Source organism: Pararge aegeria, chromosome 9 (genome assembly GCF_905163445.1).
Source record: "Pararge aegeria chromosome 9, ilParAegt1.1, whole genome shotgun sequence".
In the NCBI taxonomy this organism is placed as follows: Eukaryota; Metazoa; Arthropoda; class Insecta; order Lepidoptera; family Nymphalidae; genus Pararge; species Pararge aegeria.
In genome coordinates this window covers 6,953,349-6,977,746 of record NC_053188.1, presented here as the reverse complement: position 1 = coordinate 6,977,746, position 24,398 = coordinate 6,953,349, and the positions used below count along the sequence as shown (strand labels likewise).

The following is a 24,398-nucleotide window of genomic DNA, read 5'->3' as shown; positions in this document are numbered from 1 at the left end:
TGATAGTTAGAGAATGTTACAGGTCCACTTGCCTTACTTTTTTCCTGTTAGTTATCTAGATAGAACTACTTATTTATACACTATTTAAAGTAAATGTAGTATATTATAGATATACAAGTTTTTTTGATGTTACATCTTTTTTAAATTTATATCCTGTTATTTAGTAGATTTATATCATTAGATGTTTATAGGAACAGTGTCATTGCTAGTTTTGTCCCCGCATTAATTGTTTGAGGGCTCGGTTTTTTCAATCGCTTAATAACCCGAAGAATAATTTTGACAGGTTCTATGAGCAACAACTGTCAAATTTAATAAATATTATTTAGCGATTGAGAAATCGACTTTAATTACGAAATAATGCGAAATCTATTTTGTAACTATTTAAATACTGTTTTCATACTCAAAGTCTTTCCAGTTAACGTGTTTTCTCATAATATTTCATTGTAGTTGTAAACATTTGTGTCTATTTATTGTTCATACCACGATGTTATGTGATACTTTTTTAAGAACTTCATAATATTTTGTTAGGTAAGGTCAGCTTCAGTGCACTACCATAAATACTACCTTGATGACGCGCGTTGCTCAGCCATTTTTATGTTGTTTCCCATGTTGTGCAGGTCTTATATACATAGCCGTAAGTTCATTTATACTAAAACTCTAAGTATTAAACATAATTTGACGGACAGTGCTTCCCATCAGTGGACCCTGATTTGACACTACTTACTAATTTTCATACAATGCCTATGAGCGTATTGTACAGTGACAGCGATAAATAAATTATGTATACGGTGACATAACAAACTGCTGGTCCTAATTTTTGTATGGAAAATCGCCCGCCGCTCGGCTTAGTGGCGTAAATCTTGCGAGAACTCTGAGAGCGATTGGCGCTCTGACATTATCACGTTCTCGATCAAATAAGCTTATAGGTGCACTGTCCGTGAACATGATTACATGTTGGATTACATGATGCAATGGTCGAATTGTTAGTTTAGACCAAAATAAAGTTATAAATTTTCTCTGCTCTGCCCAGGATGTTAACTAGGTATACGGCGAAGCCTGCCGACTGACAAGACGGTATAAAAGAAAAGTGCCGCGAAGAAACTTTGGGTGCCATTATCAATACTTAACACCATAGGCAGTAAAAAAAAAGAATATCTATTGAGCTTTATCTGTAAAGAAATTTTGCCCAACGGGAAGCACTAAAACCTTTGTATAACTTACTATAAATATCCAACGTACACACGAATGCTATGGTCGTCTGTGCACTGAAACTGGCCTTACTACTTTGTTCACTTGCAGCAAACAAATACCTACCTACCTACTTAATTAATTAAGTTTCATGTATGGAGGGTAGAGGTAAGGAGAGTCATCTTATATGGGAGAAAAGTTAAAAAAGTGTCCAGTTGTATGCGCTAAATAACAGTTTAAAAATCCTCCACAATGGCGCTGGTGGATGCACAGAGTATGGTATGAATGTAGCAATCGTAGATGAATTGAAGTATGCCGAGTAAAAAAATTTAATGTCATTATCGACTAAAGTAGTTAATTATTGAGAATTTCAACAACTTACGTTGTACAAAATATTGTGGTAAATATAACCTTACTTGTTTATTTATTTTTCAAGCCTACTCTAACAATATTTGGCGCTTCTTTTAAGAGTTACCTTGATGCAAATGTGGCGCCATCCTAATTTAATACATTTTGACGGACACTTTTTCATATACACAGATACTTACCTCTACCCTCCATAGTTTCATATTACACTATCACAATTTCACTTTATTCTTTTTTTCAATTTTCTAAAGCGATTTCATCCCAAAACGCCGTTAGCCTAAATAATTAGTGGAGTTCAAGTCTGCATTCAGGATGCGCCTAATTACAATACTCTTTCTCAGATAGGCGCGTTTTTAATTGGTCGGACGCAAGTGTAAACTTGGATGCAGGTTGAATGCCGCGATTTAGATTTGCTTTTAGTCCTTATACTGTCTCTTTAATAAATAATTCTACAATGGGCGGCCTATCGTAACTTCTAGGCGACGCGTGTGTATTTTAGCTTTATGCTAACAAATAAAGTTTTCATCGCGTTTCACAAGGCCTACCGTACTATTTTGTAAAACGTTAATTGTTGCCTTAATAAGAATAAATGAACAAAGGCTGAGATAGAGTGTATATAAAAACATGCAAGAAACTTGCATTTTTTTTTTTTTTTATTAGTTAGATTTTTTTTGTGAAATTCGTGCTGAATGAGATTGACAGTCACCAAAGTTTTGAAAAAAAAGTTTGTGTTTTACGTTACTAAAGATATTTTGTGTATAGTTTTTAAGGTTATTTCACACCATAAGCGTAAATATTAGCCACCACATGAAGGCCCTGGTATATATAGGTACATAAGTTTAACGTTTATTTCACGAAATAATTTTCGAATAACTAATTATCAATTAAAATATATAATATTAGTACAAAAACTTTTAATCAGCAGGGCAGCGCGGCGTTAAGAATTTTTGCTCACCTAGTGCAAGAGCCATATAAAATTTTAACATACGAGACCTTATTAATTAACGTGTCGGTAACGTCGGAATAGTAATGACATATATTTTCACGCTCTGTCATTTCAAAGGTGCTGTGAAGTGTGGCAAAAACTGCAGGACTCCCGAGGCTAAGCCACGTTTATTAATAATGGGTAAGAGGGATGGTGTTTAGGTCGAGCTTCTGGTCTTGTGGCGCAAGTGAGTTTTTTTTAGGTAAGATCTTCCGCGCCTATTTTCTGAAAATTTTCTTAGAGGGCCCTCAATAATCAATACTGAAGCCAAAACTGTATTTCTTTCATTTCTGTCTGTACCGCCATTTTTTAAAAGAGTTCATACATTTTTTGCGAGATTTCCAGGGGGGATAGCTGCCCTCCCCTGCCTCCTGGGTACGCCCATGATGGCATATCTAAAGAATCGCCCTCTGTACCAGACGCTGCTGACACCATTTAACGGATGACGCTTGTCATTTCCGAGACCATTTGGCTAGACGTCTAAGTTACGCTTATGAGTATAAATTACCAGAATTTAGAAGTAGTGCCTATATAAGTGTTTAGAATATTTAATTATTTAATAATAATCATTGTAGTATATAATAAACATTTCACTGCCATAAATGGCCTATTTATATTACCATAGTTATTTAGCCAACATTTTTACAATTTGTTGTGAAGAACCAAAGTGTCGAAATCGGCTGTTTTACACAGGTCTAGTCGCCTGAATTGTTACAATTTATTTACACCCTTTAAAAAGTAAAACTTGTAGGAAGTTATTTATATAAACCTGTGTTATAAATAAACATTTAATATTAATATTTTATAGTCGTTTGATCTCACGAAGACATTTTGACTCCACTGTAGGAGTGCCTTGTACGCACAAGTTTTTGGTTTAAAAGCAACATTTGAAACTGGCTAATTTTTATCTATAATTTTTATAACATGATTTTAATGGATATTAACATGTTTAATATTATTGTATTTGGTAACGGTTTAAATCATCTGACAATAAAACATGCATCTTGGGATGCATGTTTTAACCAAACTTTCATTTTCAAGTAGGTACAAAAAACTACTAAACTTGGGTCTTCGTGAGATACATCAATTATATTTCGGTGCGGAGTTTATCACCCGACTGGATCAATAGTGTGATTTAGATAATTAGTTATACAGTTTTACAGTCTATAAACCTATAATTAGGAAAGCTTTGCACATTTTTTTCATTTTGTTAATTAGGTACCTACATTAAATTAAATGAGAGATTTTTTTGGCTAAGTTAGTTGATGGAACCCTATAAATTGCCACACAATGTTCAGTTCCCATAAGAGTTGTGCATCCTATGAACCGTAAAGTCTTAACTTCAAAGTGAATTGGACCTAAGTTTTCTGGTATTGAAGTCCTAAATTCTGTTATGGAGATCAACCGCGATACAGTTGACGAATACGTTTGGATCTAGTCGTCCATGGATTTAACTACAAATTATCTCAGCGCTTTGATTACAAACATATTATAAAGAAAGTAAACTTATATATAACCATGAGTGTGCGTATTTATTTACTTGCATGTAGGTGTACTTATGCGTGCGAAAGTGACATACTTATGGGTGTACTTATTATTGTAATTCGTTTCTCACGTGCACTAAAGATGATAAACGAACTAAATTTAATACATTTTTCAATATATTTTGAAAATCATAAAGTCGCCGTGGCTAACCTCCATTCCAGATTGTACGATTTTAGAACCAGTAATAAACTTTTCAGTTTGAAATATTGCCCATTGTTGAAAATTAAAGTGGCGAAAAGACATCATATTATTTAGTATTAGTATTATTTTTAACAAAGTGTTTCCACACAGAAGTACAACACTAATATGTATTGAGAAGTTTAAAAAATGGTTTCTTTATAATATAACTTAAACTGTTGAATTCAACATATTTTATAGAAATCTGTGTGGAGTAATTAGATATCATTGTATTTGTATTGTCATCTTGTCATTGTGTCTGTTGTATTATTTATTTTATGTATATTTGAATCTTTGTTTTAATTTGCTTGTTTTGTAATCGCACAAATAAAAATTATTAGTATGATTTGTTTTTTTTTACTCTTTACATAATATACTATGGGCCTAATAAGAAGGCTCAGAATCACTCAGCGGGCGATGGAGAGAGCTATGTTATCTCTACGTGATGACAGAAATGAGGAGATCCGTAGAACTAGAGTTAACGACATAGCTCAGCGAGTCGCGAAGCTGAAGTGGCAATGGGCAGGGCACATAGCTCGAAGAACCGATGGACGTTGGGTTCTTAAGGTGCTGGAATGGCGACCCCGCACCGGTAAACGCAGCGTAGGTCGGCCCCCAACGAGGTGGACAGATGACATCAGGCGAGTCGCTGGGAGCCGCTGGAGGCAAACGGCCCAGGACAGTGTATTGTGGAACTCCCTACAAAAGACCTATGTCCAGCAGTGGACGTCGATTGGTTGACATGATGATGATGATGACATAATATACCCGATAATTAATCAACTTCAGCAGACGCTTGTCTTTTATCATAACGAGGCACGAAGGAAGGATCTCTAGTCATTCACCCATTCAATGGGGTAGGACTTAAAGACAAAATCAGTTTATTGCTCTGTGGTTAACCACATAGACTTATTTTCGTTCTTCACCAACTCTGCCGCAAAATATTTTTATGAGAGAGAAGCCCAGACAGATTTACTGTATCTTATGTCTGACTCAGCCATACTATGACTAGGAAGTAGGAATTAGAATAAAAAACCTAAATTTTTATATTACATCAATTTATTAGATACATATTTTCATGCATACCTACCCGTCACTGAAGATCCATCGTCCTCACGAGCACACGCTTCCAGATTACATATTCAATCTGAAACGAAGGTTGTTTTTTATTATGTAACTTTAACCACTCTAAATAAAAATAAAATAAATGTCATATCTCTGTTAATTTTTAATTTATTTTTCTACATTGACTGGCCCTGGCCTGGATTTTACTTTGTTTAGCATATTTTCAACACACAAGTGTCTTTTATAATAAGCCAATCAAACTGACAGGATCTCCTATTTTCATAAAGGTGAGAATTTTCACCTCGTATCCATATTATCCGGTATTATCATAGATGCGAAAATGTGTCTGTTTGTTTTTATCTTATATACTAGCTGCGCCCCGCGGTGTATAAGTAGTTTGGTAGCTTTCCTAGGACCTGAAGGAAGGACGATATTTGGTGTAAAGATACGAATGTTTCGCGTTTGTGCTACTAATAGATTAATGGTTTCAAAACAAAATAGGATATAAACATACTTACCTACTCATTAACCTCTTATTTGAAAATATTCTCAATTATTTTTATTCTGAAAAAAAGTGGAAACATTGTACGAAAATAATAAAACATTTAAACAAACCAAAAATCCCATTACATTCCAATCCATAACTATGGAAACCCTTTACAAACAATTTACAAAACCCTTAATACCATTACCTATACACTAAATTAAAAGCTATTATATTTTTATATATATGATTTTCCAATATTGCATTCGTACCTATTTGTTTTTTAAATAAGAATTAGTCTCATTTAAAAATTCTTATTACCGGTTTTCAATAACGACGGACAAGGTATCGCCAATTATGTTATTCATAGATACCCACCACCACGAACTTTCGAGCAGACTAAGAATGGGATACCTGTGTATTTAAAAAGCCCGTATGAAATCGTTCCAGTGCAAAACATTATTGTGGTGAAGAGGAGAGTAAGAGTGGGTCAATTAGGCAACTTGAGCTAATGTTTCTTTATCGCTGCACTACATATGAACAGTTGTTTGTAGTACCGCACAAGATCTGCGTGAGTGCCCGTAATATTACCTTTCCATGACACGGATCTTCTCTTAGAATGAGAAAGGGGTTCAAGCTTTTGTCTACTACTCTGACCCAGCACAGATTGGTACACTTCACACGCCTTTGACAACATAATAAAGATTGGATAGAAGCAGGCGTTACATTGCGGAAATTCAAAAACTACAGCAGACTTTTTTTAGTTCTACACCTAAATGGAATGCCACACGTCTCTCAAATAAACCGGATGCTTTAAAAACAAAAACAAATGCGGACGAAGTCGCGAGCAACACCTTTTTGCCTATGCTTATATTTTTTGGCAAGTAATTATTATTTTTTTCATACGTATCAACATAAGAGTGTGCGTTTTGTAACATCGGTTATCACTAATAAATATTTATTATTATAATTATAATTTTTTACACCTACATGAACTTAAATTGGTTCCTAAAATAAACTAAAAATCGTAAATATCAACGCTTCCCAATTTTTATTTCAGCTGATCACTTAAAGAATGCACCCAAATGAACTAACTCTTGTGAAAGAAGAACAATGGCTGGTTAATTTAAATGAACTATTATTATTTCTTGAAACACTAGTTCGATACGTCGCTTTTTACAACTGCGCTAAGCATGGTCCCTGTGGCGCAGAGGATAGCGCGTTGGACTTCTAATCCAAAGGTCGTGGGTTCGATCCCCACCAGGGATGACCAATTAAATTTTGTACAGTTTTACTATGAAGCAGGTTCTGCAAGGACAATCCTTGAAGAATCCTGAATTCAAATTACTATTGAACTTTTAAAATATATTTCTTATTATTGGACATATGTAATTACTGTAATTTTTTTTTTATTTATGTATACATAATTTTTTGTATTACTTTTTAAATAAAAGTATTATTACTTCAAAAAGTAAGTGTTACAAAAATACTAAACTAAAGTTGTGATATCCTTCAACAGGGAACAGTGAAAGCAAAGCGTGACTTTAAGACCTGCAATTTTGTTTTGTTTCGAATTTATATACATCAACTGTTTTTTAATAAAATGTTGCTGTATGACAAAAGTTAGATACCAACTTGCGATTTTTACGCTACTCTATTCTCAGCTTTATCTAATGTTACAAAATTCTTCTAATTCAGAAAAAGCTAAGAGTACAGCAGTGTCCAAAGAATATATGGCCTCACCACAAGTCATTGATGTAGTTTCTAGAATTGATTACCCAGTTAAATAATAAGTTTTTGATGATTGTTTCACAAATATGTTTTATTTTAGTTTCTGGATGTTCACTTGTGGGTTTGGCCTTTGGGGTGGATGGGTTATTTGTAAGTACATACAAAAATATTAGTTTGTGCTGAACATTTATTAGCAGATTTTAACAACAAACAAAGCATTATCCTTAAAATAATTCTAGCTTTTAGTACAAAGTGCAAACACAAAAGCAGTGTGACAATAATTCATTTTTTGTTACTTGCATCATCAGTCTGAGAGAACGACCACCAAACTTATTGTTGGTCTTCTATAAGTTAAAAAAAAAACACTTTAAATCATAAGAACATAAAAAAGCATTTAATAATAAATAAGAAAATTATAATACAATGCAACAACATAAGAAGCAAGTATATTAAGTTTCAGAAATTAAACTTAATACTTTATTACACTTAATTACTTGAGTATTATCAGGTAAAGCTTATATGTTAAAAATTTAATTGCAGATTTCATATAATTGACAATTGCAACAGCTATCTGGGCAATTTTAAATAAAATTAATTAAAAATATATAAACACTTATAATACAGCAAAAACTATTTAATATTAAGAATAATTTCACAGTTCTCAATAAAGTCTTCAACAGTCTTTTAAGGTTTCCTAACAATCCACTGGGAAAATTAGTTCCTTGACCCAGGCTTTATTGGTTGGATTCCTTATATATATCCCATCTGTTATGTGTAGGTACTTAATAATGAGATGACTTTTCCACCCAATAAACACTTTCCACTTGGTTATAAAATATCATTAAAATATTTAAAACTGCAGTTGTTTGGACTGAGACTGGAAGGTTTCGGATTGGATTCCTGGTAGGAGCTAATTTAGGTCTGGTGGCAGACTACTGCATACAACTAATACTTTAATACCAAGTTACCAGTGGTGTGCATAGAGGGTATGCACAGGGTATGCAGATGAAATTAAATGAATAAAATCTCCAGTACAAATTATAAATACCTACTTAAAGATAGGCTTTTTATAACTCTTACAATGCCTATCCTTAGGATTTTTAATAACTCAATTTTCTTCATTTTATATCATCTGCATACCCTGTGCATACCCTCTATGCACACCAATACAAGTAACCATATCAAAGTCCACACTAACAGTTATGTACTGCAAAGTGATAGAAATATGCATTGTAGGTAGGGGCTTAGATCTAACAAATAACAGGATTATTTAATTGCAGATAATTATTATGGATTCCAATATACTATATGAACTTTTTTATAATCTATTAATCCTCAAAATATTTACGCATTACCTGCCTAGCCTACTACAGGGCATAGGACTCCTCCACAATGACAAGGGTTTAAGGGCTGTAGTCCACCAATTCACACTGGGCCAGTATGTAAAATATTGCACTGGTGTATAATTTATTAAATCTGTGTAATCTTTTAAAATCCAGTACAGAATATTAATTACAAATTAATATTATATTAATATGAAATCATTGACCTAATTGAATTAAATCAAATTATTTCATTGAAATAAATAGTTTTCACTGCACAATATACATAAACAAAGAGTTTATAGTTCTTACGTTTATTCAAATAACTACAGTAGTTTTATATTATATATTATATAACAATAAAAAATGTGATAATAACTGTCGTGCAATCATAAATTACCATTTAATAACAAAGCTTACTTACCAACATATTTAACTTCATCAAAAGCTTTTCTAGCTTTTTTGAGTTCTTCATTCATGGTAAGAAGATCTTTAACTCTTGCATATTTACGGGGGTCTTTTCGTACCAAAAATATAATGTCTTCTACCTGAACTCTTCCTGGTCTACCAACCTCCATTGCCCTATCAACAAGTTAATATAGTATTCTAAGTTTTATATATGAACAATACAATATTCATCACATTTGAATCGCAATATAGAAGCATAAAGTACAGAAGTGGGAAGTCCAACTGCTCATTAATTCTACTAAAAGATTCTCACATATATTTACATGCATGAATAAGCAATGACTGGAATGAGTAAAGTATATTAACCTAAACGTTGAAATCCAGAGACAGAAATTGGTCTTCCTTACAACTACATTTGTTATAGCAGGACTTTGCTTAAAATTTATTTAAAAACTACCTGTTAAACAAAAACAACCACAGCGCTCACAGCAGCGCAAGGGAGGTCTGCAAACGGTAATTTTTATTATTTGCGATGTGCACTCTGCCATGCTTAGGTCAACCTCACATTATCTCAAAGCGTAACATAAAATTTCAAAGTTGCTTACCTATGAGTGGTTTCTGTAATAAATTCAATGACTAGATCTTCTAGAAAGTCCACACTCTCTGTGTAAGGGTTCTGATCGTCTCCAAAGCCGTACATCATGCATCTAAGCTCCTTACTGAACAGTCTTTTTCTACCTGAAGCTGTTGCTCCTAATTGTTGATCAGTGTCTTCATCATCGAACTGAAATTGATATTGGTAAATATAGATACACAAATAAAAGGCGGCTTTAACACTGGGACTTGCATATTTACTTGGTCAAATTGATCTTGACTATCTGGTGTAGGAGTGGCCATAGTAAAACAACTCGGGTAAAATTGGCGTCAGTTTTCAAGTAAAGATTATTCTTTTTTATTCATTCAATCAATAGGAACGTTATGTAGGTACCTATTATGATTTTGTGTTCGTATACTTTTATTATGGAGGGTAGAGGTAAGGAGAGTCATTTGTGTATATGGAAAAGTGTCGTTAAAATGTATTAAATTAGGATGGCGCCACATTTGCATCAGGGTAACTCTTAAAAGAAGCGCCAAATATAAATATTGTTAGAGTAGGCTTGAAAAATAAACAAGGAAGTATGGAGATACAAGGAAGTAAGGTTATATTTACCACAATATTTTGTACAACGTAAGTTGTTGAAATTCTCAATAATTAACTACTTTAGTCGATAATGACATTAAATTTTTTAACTCGGCATACTTCAATTCATCTACGATTGCTACATTCATACCATACCCTGTGCATCCACCAGCGCCATTGTGGAGGATTTTTGAACTGTTATTTAGAGCAACAACTGGACACTTTTTCAACTTTTCTCCCATATAAGATGACTCTCCTTACCTCTACCCTCCATACTTTTTATAATTTACACCAAAACCACAGACGTAAGACGAGTCAGACGGGTAAATAAATAAACCACAGAAACAAATCCAAAAGTCAAAAGGATTTTTTTATCTGTTCTAGCTAAATTATTTTTAGTAGGACCACAACTAAGCATAAAAAAAACTCGCGATGCAGGTTACCTCATGATGTTTTTCTAAGAAAAATTTTATACCTACAATTATCTGAATAGCTGGATAAAATAGCTTTTACCCGCAATAATGGAAATATGCTTTTTTTTTGTCAAAAAATAAAACCAAACGAGTATATTCGTTACGAGGAGAGCCAATGGATTATAAAATTGCGCATAAATTTATACAAATTTAGTTTTATTTTGCACAAGATTAAAAGCGTACTTAGTATTTGAACAAAGCAAAACGTGAAAGTCTCAAATAATAGTTCCAAATACAGAAGCTGGAAGTGGAAGACTATCACAGATTTACAATTAATTTGTTCACTGGTGTGTGATCTGTGGATTCACAATGTAACAACAACTTTTGATTTTGATTTAATTTTAAAATGTGAAGGGGTGGCCATTTGGCTTCCTAGGAGATAGCACGTGTCTGTATTTTTTCTGCGAATTTTCGATTTTGATTGCAAAGTTTTTGTGGTTTGTTGTGTAACTCGGTACATCGGTCGACAGTAAGTGTTTTAACCTATCTTGTACGCCGCTAACAATCCTGCAATGCCTCCTATCCCGCCTAAGCCCCCTGACCTGAGTAGCAATGTGGGCTTTGCTATGGGCTCTCAGGCTTCTGGGTCGCAAGACGCGGTGGCTGGGGAATCGATGGATACCTCCGACCCTTCCCGCAGAGCCAACAAAAGATCCTCAGAGCAGGTGGACGCTCAGCCACCGGCTAAATTATCAAACAGGGCACCATCTGATCCCATTAATTCGTTGTACATCCATCCCAACCTTAAAGAAGGCAGAAAATACTCCAACAAGGATGAGGGCCCGTTTCTTGTTCACGTTTCGCGCGTCGAGTCTGCCCCTTCTGCCGGCACTACCCTAAATCCAATTAAGTTCGGCCAGGTCATGGTAAATTCCAGGGTGCAAGATATTTTACGCGGAGGAATCAAGAAAGTGGGTAGAAATCGGATATGTGTCGAATTTAACTCACCAGCAGCAGCTAATTCATTTTTGAACAACCCACTTCTGGCCGCTAATCAGTATGAGGCTGTGATCCCCTCTTTCAACATCACGCGTATGGGTATTGTGAGGGGAGTTCCCTCTGACCTCTCCCTGGCGGACTTCGTCAAGGATGCTGAGGTTCCATCCGGTTGTGGGGAGATACTCAAAGCTAGACGACTGAACCGGAAGGTTTCCAAAGAAGGTCGTGTAGAATGGGTCCCTACGGGGACGGTGGTGATAACTTTTAGTGGCCAAGTTCTGCCGCATAGAATATTTTGTTGTTACACTGCCATGTCTGTGGAAATATACCAGCTCCCTACTATCCAATGCCATAGTTGCTGCAGATTTGGACATGTCGCAGATCAGTGTCGTTCTAAGCCGAAATGTTACAAATGTGCCCAAGAACACGTTGGCAAAAATTGCTCTACCACAGAGTCGTTAGCTCGGTGCCTGTTTTGCTCGGGTAAGCACTTTGCCACGAGTCAGTCCTGCCCCGAGCAAACCCGGCAGAAGTCCATCAAAAGTACTATGTCGCAAGAAAATATCTCCTACTCGGAAGCCTGTGAAAGATATCCCCCTGTCTCAAGAACCTACTCAGATGCTGCCCGAAGTAATCCATCTCAAAATCTAACAGTTTCTTCCCCAGCTCCCCCTTCCACTCATTCCTATAGGAAAACTACAACAACTCCAAGATCTCCCCGTCGCCCGTCACCACAAGGTTACGACCGTTTGGCTCACCAGTCAATCATCGCCGACCGTGACCCTCCTCCCTCGAGTAATGGAACCGTTCTTCAGCCCCAGGGTCCCGCTCTCCCTACTTTCTCTCTTCCTTCATCTAGTGACAATCTGTTGGATGTTTTGCTGACCCTTTTGATTAATATGTTTAGCAAGATGAATGACTTCCCTCTACCGCCCAACGTCGCCAATAAACTGTCTGAATTCCTAAATATTATTAAAATTCCACTTCATCCAATGGAATAGCCACAGTCTACGCCCAAAAAAACATGAAATTTTACATATGATTGCCTCGTATGATCCTGTTGCCTTTGCTATTTCGGAGACTTGGTTAGTCCCGGGATCACGGTTTCGGGTTTCTGGGTACTCATGTCTCCGGGATGACAGAGGCGATGGATATGCTGGAGCAGCTCTTCTTATTAAATCTTCTGTCACATTTACCCGTCTTTCTCTTCCTCCCTTTCCGACGAGCATCAACGCTGTTGCTGCCAAAATCAGGGATATATCTGTTCTTTCTATCTACATTTCGGACTCTCACGCTGTTCATATATCTGATCTTGAACCCATATTATCCTCTCTTTCCGGCTCTTTTCTTATCTTAGGCGACTTCAACTGCCACCACCTTATGTGGGGAAGCGCAGATTATGACATCCTTGCTTGTGATTTAGTGGACCTTATGGAGGATAAAAATATCTGTCTCCTCAATGATGGCTCCCCAACTCGCAGGACTGCCCCAGGAAAGAATGCCAGTGCGGTTGATCTTTCCCTTTGCTCCCCCAATTTAGGTACTCTTCTTTCTTGGTCTGTTTTGCACGACTCCTACGGTAGTGATCACCTCCCTATACTAATTTCCTGTCCCACCTCTTTTACTCAACCCAAATCCCAATTAAGTTCTCGTAGTTACCTCCTTTCTAAGGCAGATTGGGAACAATTTGCCAAAGATTGTGACGCTTTTGTCAATAAATTCCCTGTATTGTCGCAGGATAATGCACTAGATTGTCACGAGAAATTGGTGACCTCCCTCAAAGCTGCCGCTGACAAAAACATCCCTATTAGACAAAGGGGTAAATCGTCTAAACCCTCTCCCCCCTGGTGGGATTCGGAATGTTCGGACATGATCCGCCGCAGAAAAGAAGCCGAAAAAGATTATTGTAACTGTATGACCATCGATAATTTCCTCCTATATAAAAGAATCTCGGCTTTAGCTAAGCGAATGTTCAAAAAAAAAAAGAGGAAAGGATGGATTCGATTTTGCCAAAACTTATCTCCCCGGACTCCTGCGACTTTATTATGGAAAGCTATTAAACGCTTTCGAGGATCCTTCCTTCCCTGCGACTATTCCAGTAATGATACGTCTGTTTGGCTTAAGACATTTATTGATAACCTGGCTCCTTCTTCCGTCCCTTGCTTAAATTCTCTTCCCTCCTCTTATGCTAATAGCCGTCCTAATAGATTCGACGAACCATTTTCATGGTCGGAACTCCTGGCTTCTCTGAACCACTTGAGACATTCCTCCCCTGGTCCAGATAATATCCCCTACTCACTTCTATCTAACTCCGGGCCACTCACTAAAAAAATGTTTTTAGACATGGTTAATAGCTTTTTTGATCGGGGATTTGTTCCGGATTCATGGAAAAAACAAATTGTTCTCCCCATTCGAAAACCCGGAAAAGATCCTCTTTCTCCTTCCTCCTATCGTCCCATTGCTTTGTCTTGCTGTTTATTAAAAATAATGGAACACATGATAAAGAAACGGTTGGAATGGTTTGTAGAGTCCAAAAAGTTATTGGCCAGAAGCCAATTTGGATTCCGCAAAGGAATGGGTACTATGGATAGCTTGTCTATTTTGACCACTGATATCAGGATCGCTCTGTCTAAGAATGAGTTTCTTGTTGGGGTGTTTCTCGACATATCTTCGGCGTATGACAATGTGATACTCTCCTTACTCAGAGATAAACTATCTAAGCTGAGTTTGCCTGAGAAGTTGACTCATTTTATATGCAACTTCTTGATGGAAAGAACTATAGAGGTACGGCACGGTGACTCTCATTCTCGCCCAAGACTTATTTGGAAAGGACTCCCTCAGGGTTCTGTGTTAAGCCCTCTACTATATAGTCTTTATACTCACGACCTTGAAGAGTCCGTCATCCCGTTCTGCAATGTCTTACAATATGCTGATGACTTAGCCCTCTACTCCTCTTCCCTCTCGGTCGAGGTTGCTTCTAACAGTCTCAACCAAGCTCTTTTTTATTTAGGAGAGTGGCTATCTTCACATGGGCTATCATTATCGATTCCCAAAAGCATTGTGGTAATTTTTACTAGGAAGAGAGTCATTCCCCCTATAGAAATAGCCTTTAACAATGAACTGATCCCCACTAGCAACAAAGTTAAATTTTTGGGAGTTATCTTGGACTCGCGTCTTTCCGGGACCCATCACATAAATTATACAGTTCATAAATGTCAATCAAACATTAATATCCTGAGATGCCTATCAGGGGTGTGGTGGGGGGCCCACCCATACTCCCAGAAACTGCTATATAATTCCATTGTTCGCAGTGTACTGGATTATGGTGCCTTTATCTTGGAACCCTGCAGCAAGGTTGCAATAGGCAAAATGGACAAAATTCAGTATCAGTCTCTTAGAACTATCCTGGGAGCTATGAAATCATCTCCAACTAACTCTCTTCAAGTAGAAGCAGTGGACTCTCCCCTTTTTCTTCGTAGACAATACTTGGCTGATCGTTTCTTTTACAGATTAGCTTCACTCTCTGGCCATCCTCTGATACCCAAACTTTGTGAACTCTCCTCTTTGATTCCTGGTAATGGATTCTGGTCAAACAAGCCTGTACCGTGTCTAATAAATAGCTTCCGCAAATACAACAATCTACCTGATCCAACTTTCTCTGGCTCAATGTGTCCTCTTTATTGCACTCCCTATGACGCCTTAATTTTTCAACCGAATATTGTTCTTGATTTCGGAATTGCAAAAAAACAACCCGGGGCCAATGAACTTTTCTACAGTATCATCGACAGGTTTTGGCGTGAATGGACGATGATATTCACCGATTCTTCTAAGCTCACGATAAGTGGCGCTGTAGGCTCGGCAGTATGGATTCCTAAGGACTCCAATATTCTGAACTTCAAATGCCCCCCTCATACATCGGTATTCACTGGAGAGTTGGTGGCTATTCTAGAAGCTATAAAGTATGTAGTCTCTCACGGGATAATCAGAGCAATTATTTTCTCGGATTCACTGAGTGGCCTTCAGACCATTAACTCCAATCAGTTTGCATCTAAAAACACTTACCCCCTTGTTCTGCTTATCAGGCAGTCTCTTTTAGATTGCCATCTTCGCAACATTAAGGTCACGTTGGCTTGGATCCCCGGCCACTCGGGGATCCAAGGCAATGAGACTGTCGACTCTTATGCTAAAGAAGCCGTAGAAACAGGCAGTCTGGAACATTACCACTGCTTCTTTTACGATCTTTTTTCCTTGGCCAAATCCGAACTTGATTCGGGCTGGCAGCGCCATTACGACCGTTCGAAATTAATTAAAGGTCGCTATTACAGTGACATCCAACCCTCCATCCCAACTAAGCCATGGTTCTTCCGCTACCGCCTTGTCGACAAACAGACGACGTCGGTCATCTGCAGACTTCGTATTGGTCACACATGTACACCCTCACGCCTGCACAGATGGGGTATTATCCAATCCCCCATCTGTGTATGTGGCCTTGAGGAAGGCACCGAAGACCACATTCTTTTCAATTGCCCAAACAGATCAGTTTCCCTGTACAACATTCTGCCTTCCTGTGTGCCCAAACCCATAGATCTTAAATCTCTTCTGTTCCTTTCATCAATCAACAAAAAAGTTCTAAATTCCTTAATTAAATTTATTCATTCACAAAAAATTAAACTCTAAACTGCCGATTGCTTGCTCCGCTTCTGTTTTTTCCCTTTGTTTTTTATAGTCTGTGTTTATAGATGTAACCTGTATGTTTTGTACTGTTTTGTGATGTTTATATGTCTTGTGTTGTTTTTCCCATCGTGCACATCAAAACCACTCTGTAGAGTCCGTACGGGTTCATTTTTATAACCGATCAATCTCACCATAATATACTGTGCTATTTTCAGGAGTCATTGGCAGTAATGGTCGCTATCTTAAAAGTGACCCGGTTGCCATAAACAAAAGTTGAAGTTGAAGTTGAAGTAAAATGTGAAATTATTAATTACCTACGTGATAAAACGTACATACGTACTGTGGCGAATCAAAGGAAACATTAATAAATAGATTTCACAATGAATCCTATGACGTGAGTGAATTGAAAAATGTAATTACTGTCGGATGTAGAAGTTAGTTTGTCTTTATTCGTAACACAAGGCTCAGGGTTCGATTCCCGTGCCAGGTTAAAATTGTTCGTTAATGAACATCTCCATCTCAATCTCGTAGGTATCACTAAGTTATGTAGAAGTATACTAACTTGTGATAATCGTTATAATCCCCCAACCTACCTTAGAGTAACATGGAGCTCCAAGTACCTCTTATGACCAAATAATCCTGTCCTTGGATGTGAGAAAATTACCACAACTAGGCATAACTTATACGATTGTATGGCACTTTTCTATGGCTAAATAAGACGATGTGCGAGCGAAATTTACGGCCGCTAATATGGTAGTTGAACCATTCGGCGCAATCTGAAGAACCTTTGTTTCTTCGTATCATTCTCAGTTTAATGCTATTGCGCCACTCATCTCTACCTTCCAACAGCTCTCTGAATGTCAAAAGGCCGATGTTGAATTCTATCATGTCCCTCTTGGTACAGTCTTCCTTTATATGATTAGGCTATTACTATATTGTTATGTACTATGTCTCACAAATTTATTTATTACTTACAGAAACGTAAAAAATGTTTTGAAGTTAAGTGAACGGGAGCTTGCCAGCAATTCTAAAAGTTCTTGGCATGATCAATACAAAGACAGTGCTTGGTTATTTCTAGGTGGTTTGCCATACGATTTGACGGAAGGAGATATTATTTGCGTTTTCTCCCAGTAAGTTTACAACCATTTTAAAAATAGATATATAAGTTATGCCTGTGTCTGTAGATTACCTTCATGGGTCTTCAAGTAAGTAATGAGAAAAGAAGAAAAAAAATACCTGTACCAAGTTTTTATATCCCAGAACAATTGAACATAGTTGTATGAAAATGCTTCATCCCACAAGTTGAACTAGTAAATGGAGTTAAGCAATTGTACCTTTGTATTGAACCTTTTCTGGGCATAATTTTGGAATAAGGTTTGAGTCCTCAAGTATATTGAATAAGAAAGTCATATTTCTGTATTAATTTTTCTGTGTAGGTTCCAAACACATGGTTTAATAGTAAGAATGAAAATTATTGTGTATTGTATTATCGTACGTATTGTATAGTATCTAAACCTATCCAACTAATATAATATTATAAATGCAAAAATGTAAATTTTTTTTGTTAAATATATTAAGCTAAAACACTGCTTAATGAATATTAAGAAATATATAGTTTGCTTGGAGACTGTAACACAGTTTTTATCCTTGCAAAGGACCTTGGATAATTTACCCAGGGAATTTAGCTATACAGCCTTGTTACTTAGCATGTATTCACAGCTGACTAATCTTTCAGTTCAAATGATTATAAACTATTCTATAAAAAAGTTCTTTTAAAATTATTAAATTTTATTTGAATTTGTCAAAAGGTATGGTGAAATTGTCAATATTAATTTAGTAAGAGATAAAGAGACAGGCAAATCCAGAGGATTTGCATTTATTTGCTATGAGGATCAAAGGTCTACTATCCTCGCTGTGGATAACTTAAATGGAATTAAGGTAAATACCTACCACCTATACATCAATAACCCTTCATTTGTATTCATACAACTTTGCCACACAAACTTTCAATTCAAATATAAATCATTAGCTTAGTTGTTTTCATCAGATTTTAGGCAGAACACTTAGAGTGGACCACTGCGAGCAATATAGAGTCCCAAATGCAGATATGAGCAAAGTAGATGAATTGACAGCATTTGTAAGAGCAGAGGGGTGTGCTCCCACATTACCAGCCAGCCAACCAGTTGTACCTGTTGAACTGGTACCTAAGGTATATAAATATTATGATTATACTATAATGAACTATGAAGTTTTAGTTTTCTATATTAATATTAGAGATGAGAAAGTCTGATTATTTGTTGCCCATGTTCAGCTTAATCACTGCACTAACATTGCATGGTAAATGAAGAATGTTAAAGCACTAGAGTAATGTCTGCAGGGAATTTAAAAATATAGCTTTTATTACCTACGCCCAGATTCACAGCTAAACCACTGTAAAACAGTGAAGTGTTTTTATGCTGCAAAGAGGCATAGTGCTTATGGGGTAGATATAGCCAAAGTGTTATTCTGTTATAACTATAGCCTCTTCATGCATAAATGCTTTCCTGTATGCAACTGTATGCATTTACTGTACAAAAGATGAAGATTCACTTCTAGTATTGATGAAAATGTGTGTCAATTTCTTTCTTATAATATCGCCTTTTAGATTATTTATTTCCTATCATCATTCAAATTAAAAAAACTTGGTTGGATATAATTTATTATTCATCAATTTATGGGGCGTTAGACCTGCCCAGGGCGCAGAAACTTAAAATACTCCAATTGATTGGCAATACAAGGTTAGCTCCTGCACCCACCTCTTTTGAATATTAAGCACATTTATAAAAAGTTTTATCATATTTTTTTACAGGATAAAGGACATAAAGAAAAGAAAAAGAAACATAAGGAGAAGAAAAGCAACAAGAAAAAGAAAAACAAGGGCAAATCCGATTCTGATGGCAGTGCCAGTGTTTAAGGATTATTTAGTAAGAGTATAAGAACTAAATTGTAAACTGAGGCTGGTTTTAGTTTCTATTCCATTCATAGAGTAATAAATACTTGTGTTAAATTAATTTTATTTTATACGAAATCCACCTGTGCATTATTGCGATCTCCACATTATCAGACTAGATGGCGCCACAAGCTACTTCGGGCTATCGAAGTTTTCACAAATGAGAGCCATATAGCTCTGATGCGTTTGACCGTAACACTAGGTAGATCGCCCACCTATTGTTATGACTTATGGTCTAGCACATTACCATAGTAGTATCATTACGATTCTTAACATTAGTAGTATAAGGGAGGTACAATACTAATGTTAAGAATGCAATCCCACTCAATTAAGTAAGAATTAATAATGTGAAATGATACATTATAACATTTGATGAAGTTTATTTAACACCATGTTTTTTTACAACAATCAGATATAATAAAATATACACCTTGTATTCACATCAGTTCTAAATATCGATTAGTACATGAATACACATTCTCTTTAAAAGAGAAACATTAATTATAAACATTTAGTGAGATCAAAAATTCAGGTACATACATAAATTAATTCTTAATAATTGCCATAAGCCAGTTAACACCATTAGGGCCTTCAATAAATGTGGCATAACATTGAATTTGTTATGCAGTGTTTGATGAGCTCTGTCAGTTGAAATCTATTCCAATGCTATGTCACATATTTTACCAGGCTTTTATGAAAGTAGGATAAAATTGGAATAGTTATGCAGTGTTTTTCACTCCAACAATTCAATGCATAATTATTACCCTGTTATGCCACGTTTATTAATTAAGGCCCTTAAGGAATAAATTAGTTTTAAATCTAGGCTAAAAATAACATTAACAGGAATTCATAATACACATAATTATTGTTAAAAGCATTAAAGAATCTGAACGTGTGTGCAGATTTAATTATGAAAATTAATAAAGTATATGCTTTATTTCATCCAACATAGCCTCGTTTATGTAAGCTATAATTCCATGCTTGTTACAATATTCTTTTGTCTCAAGATCGTCATCATCATTGTATCTAATTGGTACATGCTTTTGGTAACACAATACATTACCACCTCTTGCAAGAACAATAGCATGGGGTGCACATGTGTCCCAGCGGAATGTGGTACCCTGTGAGACAATGTAAGCTGAAGCTTCACCTGTAATTAAATGACACCCATAAATTTACTTAAAATACATTTTTTTTTTAATGAAATTAAACTAGGTAAGTTGATTAATATGGCCCTTATAAGGCTCAGAATCACTCAGCGGGCGATGGAGAGAGCTATGCTTGGAGTACTATGTGTGCAAATAAGAAATAAGATCTGTAGAAGAACTACAGTTACAGCTAGCTCAATAGGACAGGAATCTAAAATTGCAATGGATGGAGAACATGTCTTAGAGTTCTGATGGATTTTTTGAGTCTTTAGGTGCTGGAATGGTGACTCTGCAATGGTAAGCTCAGCATTTGCTGACCTCTAACACGGTGGACTTGGTTTCACAGGATTTTGAGTGCTTGGTTTGGTATAACAGTTGGCTAATAGAGAATGGTGATTTTTTGGAACATCAAAACTATTTTAAGCATGCTGGGATAGAAAGTATAAGGTTTGGATCTCCTGTGAAATCTTAATATTCTGTTTTTAAATAAATACATCCAGAAAAACAAAAAATAAGATTGAATACCTGGCATTCTATAAAAGATATGTCATGAACTAGTAAAATTTAAAATGATTTCTTTGATTATTTGTCCTGGGGCAATTAATATTTCAAAGCTGCATACAGGTCTCCTTTATGATTAAGACTTTAGCTATGTTTAATGCTTCAACATCTTGGGACACCCAAAGGCAAACAATAGTCTATCATGCTAACTATTAAACCAATAGATTGTACATGTCAAGTTGATCAATCAGTATTAAAGTAAAGTTTATGCATACCTAGGGCTACTTTCATTAATTTATGGCCAGCACCTGGAACAGATTTGACCATGCATCCAGCAGCCTTGAATTTCTCAATGACTTCAGGTTTTTCTGCCCCACTCATAAGTACTACTTTGTCTTGAGAATCTTTAATATCTTCAGAGATTAAGTTAAAGTTACCATAATGAACACCCCATATAATTCGGCCTGTTCCACTGGAAAAATAAAAAAAATCTTTAAAATGAACTTTTTATAATATTAATAGAATACCATTGTAGTAAGTGAATGTTAGGTGAATTTATTTATTAATAATATTATTACTTTATAATTATTATATTACTAGTAGATTGCTATTCTAGTTTTAATCAAACCTCAGATTATGAAAAACCAGTTTTACTAATGCATCTTAGTAGAAAACCATACTGGTAACGTTCCATAATACAGTGCACAACTGGAGCTGCCTTGCCTGCCTGCCTTGTATGGAACTGCCTTTAGAGTCACTTACTTATAGAATGGTTGGTTGATAACTCCGATCACTGGTTCACCATTAGACCTAAGATAGGCACCAATTAGCACTGTCACACAAGGGAGGCCATGCCCAGGTTTAGCATTTCCTCTTACTCCTGATATAAACTCTGCAGTAGCATCTGTGCAACAAAATAACAATTAGTTATTTGTGACAATCCCAAATATGGAGTTACTAAGTTTGGAAAAAATATAAGTACCACAAATTAACATTATGTAAATATTGACAATGTAACAAAGTCTAAATTTTAATGGAGTGCTTCAGAGACTGGATTATTTTTGGTCCTCTGGCCTTCAGAGAGCAACTTAAAATATCAATCCTAATGATCTCAACATAAATACACCAAGAAACACCTAGAAAATAGGTAGAAATAAGTAAACCTTACTGGTCACTATTTCAAAACACCTGATTATTGATACAGAATTAAGCCAATCTACAATGGAGTAGGTTGGTGGATCTAAACTCTAAATCTTTCTTTCAAAAAGAGATTCCTGCAAATAGTGCAATATTAATAGTCTGTAGTTACGTTATGTCACAGTTAATTTCCAGTATTTTGCTTATTAATATTTCTAGTACTGTACTGTGAGAGAAAACTTACCAATCGGGTCAATCCAGATACCTATATCACTAGTATTAATTGACGGCAGATCAACTGGCAATATGGGTAGATTATCAAAAGTATCACTATGGGCAGCTTCTGCCATCCGTCTAGCTGTGGTCTGAGGTAGTGCACCACCAAGTAATTTAGCAGTGCCTTCGATGGTACCCTGTAAGCCGATTGTTATGCCACCTATTTCGGGGCACTCTTCACCCCGAACATGTCCATTAAGCTCGGGAAATTGCGAAATAATTACAGCTTTTGCACATTCCTGTGCTAAAACATCGGCGACTGTCTTGAAATCTTTATCAAAGCGTGTGTTTGCTTCTGATTCGCATTTTTCGGCAACCAGTAAAGTCTCTGCGTTAGAACTCTCGCAACAGGATCTGGCTATACGTGCAGCCTTTTCTGACGCTTGTATTAAGGCTTCCAACAAATCAGCCATTATAGTTTCGTGTGAAATTATCGATCAGGTTCGAATCACTGCTGAGTGTTGTTTACAGTATAGGCAGAGATTTGACAGTTGACACTGATTATGACATTTCACTTGAACCATAGATACTTAAATTTGGGGACGTGTGCGTCAAAGAGTTTTCGACTACATTGTGCTGTTTTGGCATTACGAAAAGCCGTAAATCAAAAGAAGAAGGAGAGTTTTCGACTTATATTCTACTCTACAAAACACAATGATGATACAAATGCTACTTCGTCTACTCAGTTTTTTTAACATACAATGACTTGACGCTATTCTGTGGACTTACCAAGGTCATTTGTTACGGTAATTTGGGGTACGTAATAGGACAATGCTTAGAGGAGAATTTAAAGCACAAGATATTGTTTAAATTTTCGTAACAAAATTTAAACCCCTTGACCAAATGTCTTGACATCACATTAACCTGAAGGTGTGTGCGTGAACGTGTTGGTGTGTGCGTTTGAATGTGTTTACTATTATTATGTAGCGCCTACTTTATTTTTTCTTTTCTTTGCCATGGTCCTCATTTGGTTATGAGCAACTGCTGAGTTTCTTGCCAGCTTCTTCTCGGTAGAATCTGTCTTCCGAACCAGTGGTAGAGTCACTACAAGCAGACTTGACTACTACTACTACTTGACGTTTCAAAAATGCTTATATTAGGGCTACCTGAAATAAACGAATTTTGAATTTGAATTTTTTTGACCTTAATTACTCACGTTAAAAATATCAGTTAAAAGTGTAGATCTGGGAAAAATATATATATATATAAGTAGATGTGTGTGTTGTCGTAGTATTTTTTAACATGACTTAAAGAAGAATCACCTATCCAATAGATTTGATTTGTTGTTAAATTTTCGAGCTAGTGGTTTTCTACCCTAGTTCTAGATACTAGATCTAAAGGTAAAATGTTTAGTGCTGTACTATTATTATTATTATTATTTCATTAGTGGTAAAGTTTAACTCCAAATTCAGACATTCAAACCAGTTAGTCCTGATAGATCAGATGTCCGACTTGGACTTCTACTCTTTTTTTCTCGCCTCTAGGGCTGGCCCATATATGGAGTTCCAATAAAACGATCTACGACCATCAAAAACACACATGAAGGGGCTTATGTCTGATAATGTTACTCTCCCAAGCCCCATACATACTTATACAACAATTAACATTATAAATGCGAAAGTGAGTTTGTTTGTTTTTTATCCTTCACGCCCTAACACGGAAACCAATTAACTAGATTTTGGCATAGACATAGTTGCAAGGACGGAGAGTAACGTAGGCTAACTTTTATCCTAAGAAAACAAACGGTTCCCACGGGTTTTTTAAGAAACCGTATTAAACGCGGACGAAGCACGCGGGCAACATCTAGTCA

The 24,398-nt window shown here is 36.1% G+C and overlaps 3 protein-coding genes and 1 non-coding gene across 6 annotated transcripts; 2 read left to right on the top strand and 2 right to left on the bottom strand.

The window, feature by feature from the left end:
• Window positions 1-5,336: 5,336 nt before the first annotated feature.
• On the bottom strand, window positions 5,337-10,412 carry LOC120626522 (transcription initiation factor TFIID subunit 13). 3 transcript variants are annotated; one of them, XM_039894058.1, is made up of 5 exons: window positions 10,127-10,412; window positions 9,877-10,055; window positions 9,288-9,445; window positions 7,842-7,885; window positions 5,345-5,408 (listed from the first exon to the last, which is right to left on the bottom strand). In XM_039894058.1, the coding sequence occupies exons 1-4, from the start codon at window positions 10,166-10,168 to the stop codon at window positions 7,872-7,874; spliced, it is 393 nt and encodes a 130-aa protein (XP_039749992.1). In that variant the 5' UTR covers window positions 10,169-10,412; the 3' UTR covers window positions 5,345-5,408; window positions 7,842-7,871. The 3 variants fall into 3 exon arrangements, with proteins under 3 accessions (XP_039749993.1, XP_039749992.1, XP_039749991.1); XM_039894059.1 differs by lacking the exon at window positions 7,842-7,885 and having other exon boundaries at window positions 5,337-5,408; XM_039894057.1 differs by lacking the exon at window positions 5,345-5,408 and having other exon boundaries at window positions 7,711-7,885; window positions 10,127-10,411.
• On the top strand, window positions 7,007-7,079 carry Trnar-ucu. The gene has a single exon. It is a non-coding gene; the product is annotated as a tRNA-Arg (tRNA).
• A 6,416-nt stretch (window positions 10,413-16,828) lies between the features above and the next one.
• On the top strand, window positions 16,829-19,587 carry LOC120626290 (RNA-binding motif protein, X-linked 2). The gene is made up of 5 exons (XM_039893740.1): window positions 16,829-16,931; window positions 17,515-17,667; window positions 18,346-18,475; window positions 18,585-18,746; window positions 19,386-19,587. The coding sequence occupies exons 1-5, from the start codon at window positions 16,918-16,920 to the stop codon at window positions 19,488-19,490; spliced, it is 564 nt and encodes a 187-aa protein (XP_039749674.1). The 5' UTR covers window positions 16,829-16,917; the 3' UTR covers window positions 19,491-19,587.
• Window positions 19,588-19,891: 304 nt separating this feature from the next.
• LOC120626289 (inositol polyphosphate 1-phosphatase) lies at window positions 19,892-23,062 on the bottom strand. Its single transcript, XM_039893738.1, has 4 exons — window positions 22,557-23,062; window positions 21,938-22,079; window positions 21,451-21,647; window positions 19,892-20,676 (listed from the first exon to the last, which is right to left on the bottom strand). Exons 1-4 carry the CDS (start codon window positions 22,999-23,001, stop codon window positions 20,444-20,446), a joined length of 1,017 nt encoding a protein of 338 aa, XP_039749672.1. The 5' UTR covers window positions 23,002-23,062; the 3' UTR covers window positions 19,892-20,443.
• Between the last annotated feature and the right edge of the window lie 1,336 nt (window positions 23,063-24,398).

Excerpts from the sequence above, each read along its gene's own strand:
- LOC120626289 (XM_039893738.1), bottom strand. The coding sequence starts at position 23,001 with ATGGCTGATTTGTTGGAAGCCTTAATACAAGCGTCAGAAAAGGCTGCA. Across the intron at positions 22,080-22,556 it reads TATCTGGATTGACCCGATTG|ATGCTACTGCAGAGTTTATA; the intron begins GTAAGTTTTCTC and ends TTTGTTGCACAG. Across the intron at positions 21,648-21,937 it reads ATCAACCAACCATTCTATAA|TGGAACAGGCCGAATTATAT; the intron begins GTAAGTGACTCT and ends TTATTTTTCCAG.
- LOC120626290 (XM_039893740.1), top strand. Across the intron at positions 17,668-18,345 it reads ATTATTTGCGTTTTCTCCCA|GTATGGTGAAATTGTCAATA; the intron begins GTAAGTTTACAA and ends ATTTGTCAAAAG. Across the intron at positions 18,747-19,385 it reads CTGTTGAACTGGTACCTAAG|GATAAAGGACATAAAGAAAA; the intron begins GTATATAAATAT and ends ATTTTTTTACAG.
- LOC120626522 (XM_039894058.1), bottom strand. The coding sequence starts at position 10,168 with ATGGCCACTCCTACACCAGATAGTCAAGATCAATTTGACCAA. Across the intron at positions 10,056-10,126 it reads GTCAAGATCAATTTGACCAA|TTCGATGATGAAGACACTGA; the intron begins GTAAATATGCAA and ends TATCAATTTCAG. Across the intron at positions 9,446-9,876 it reads ATTACAGAAACCACTCATAG|GGCAATGGAGGTTGGTAGAC; the intron begins GTAAGCAACTTT and ends ACTTGTTGATAG.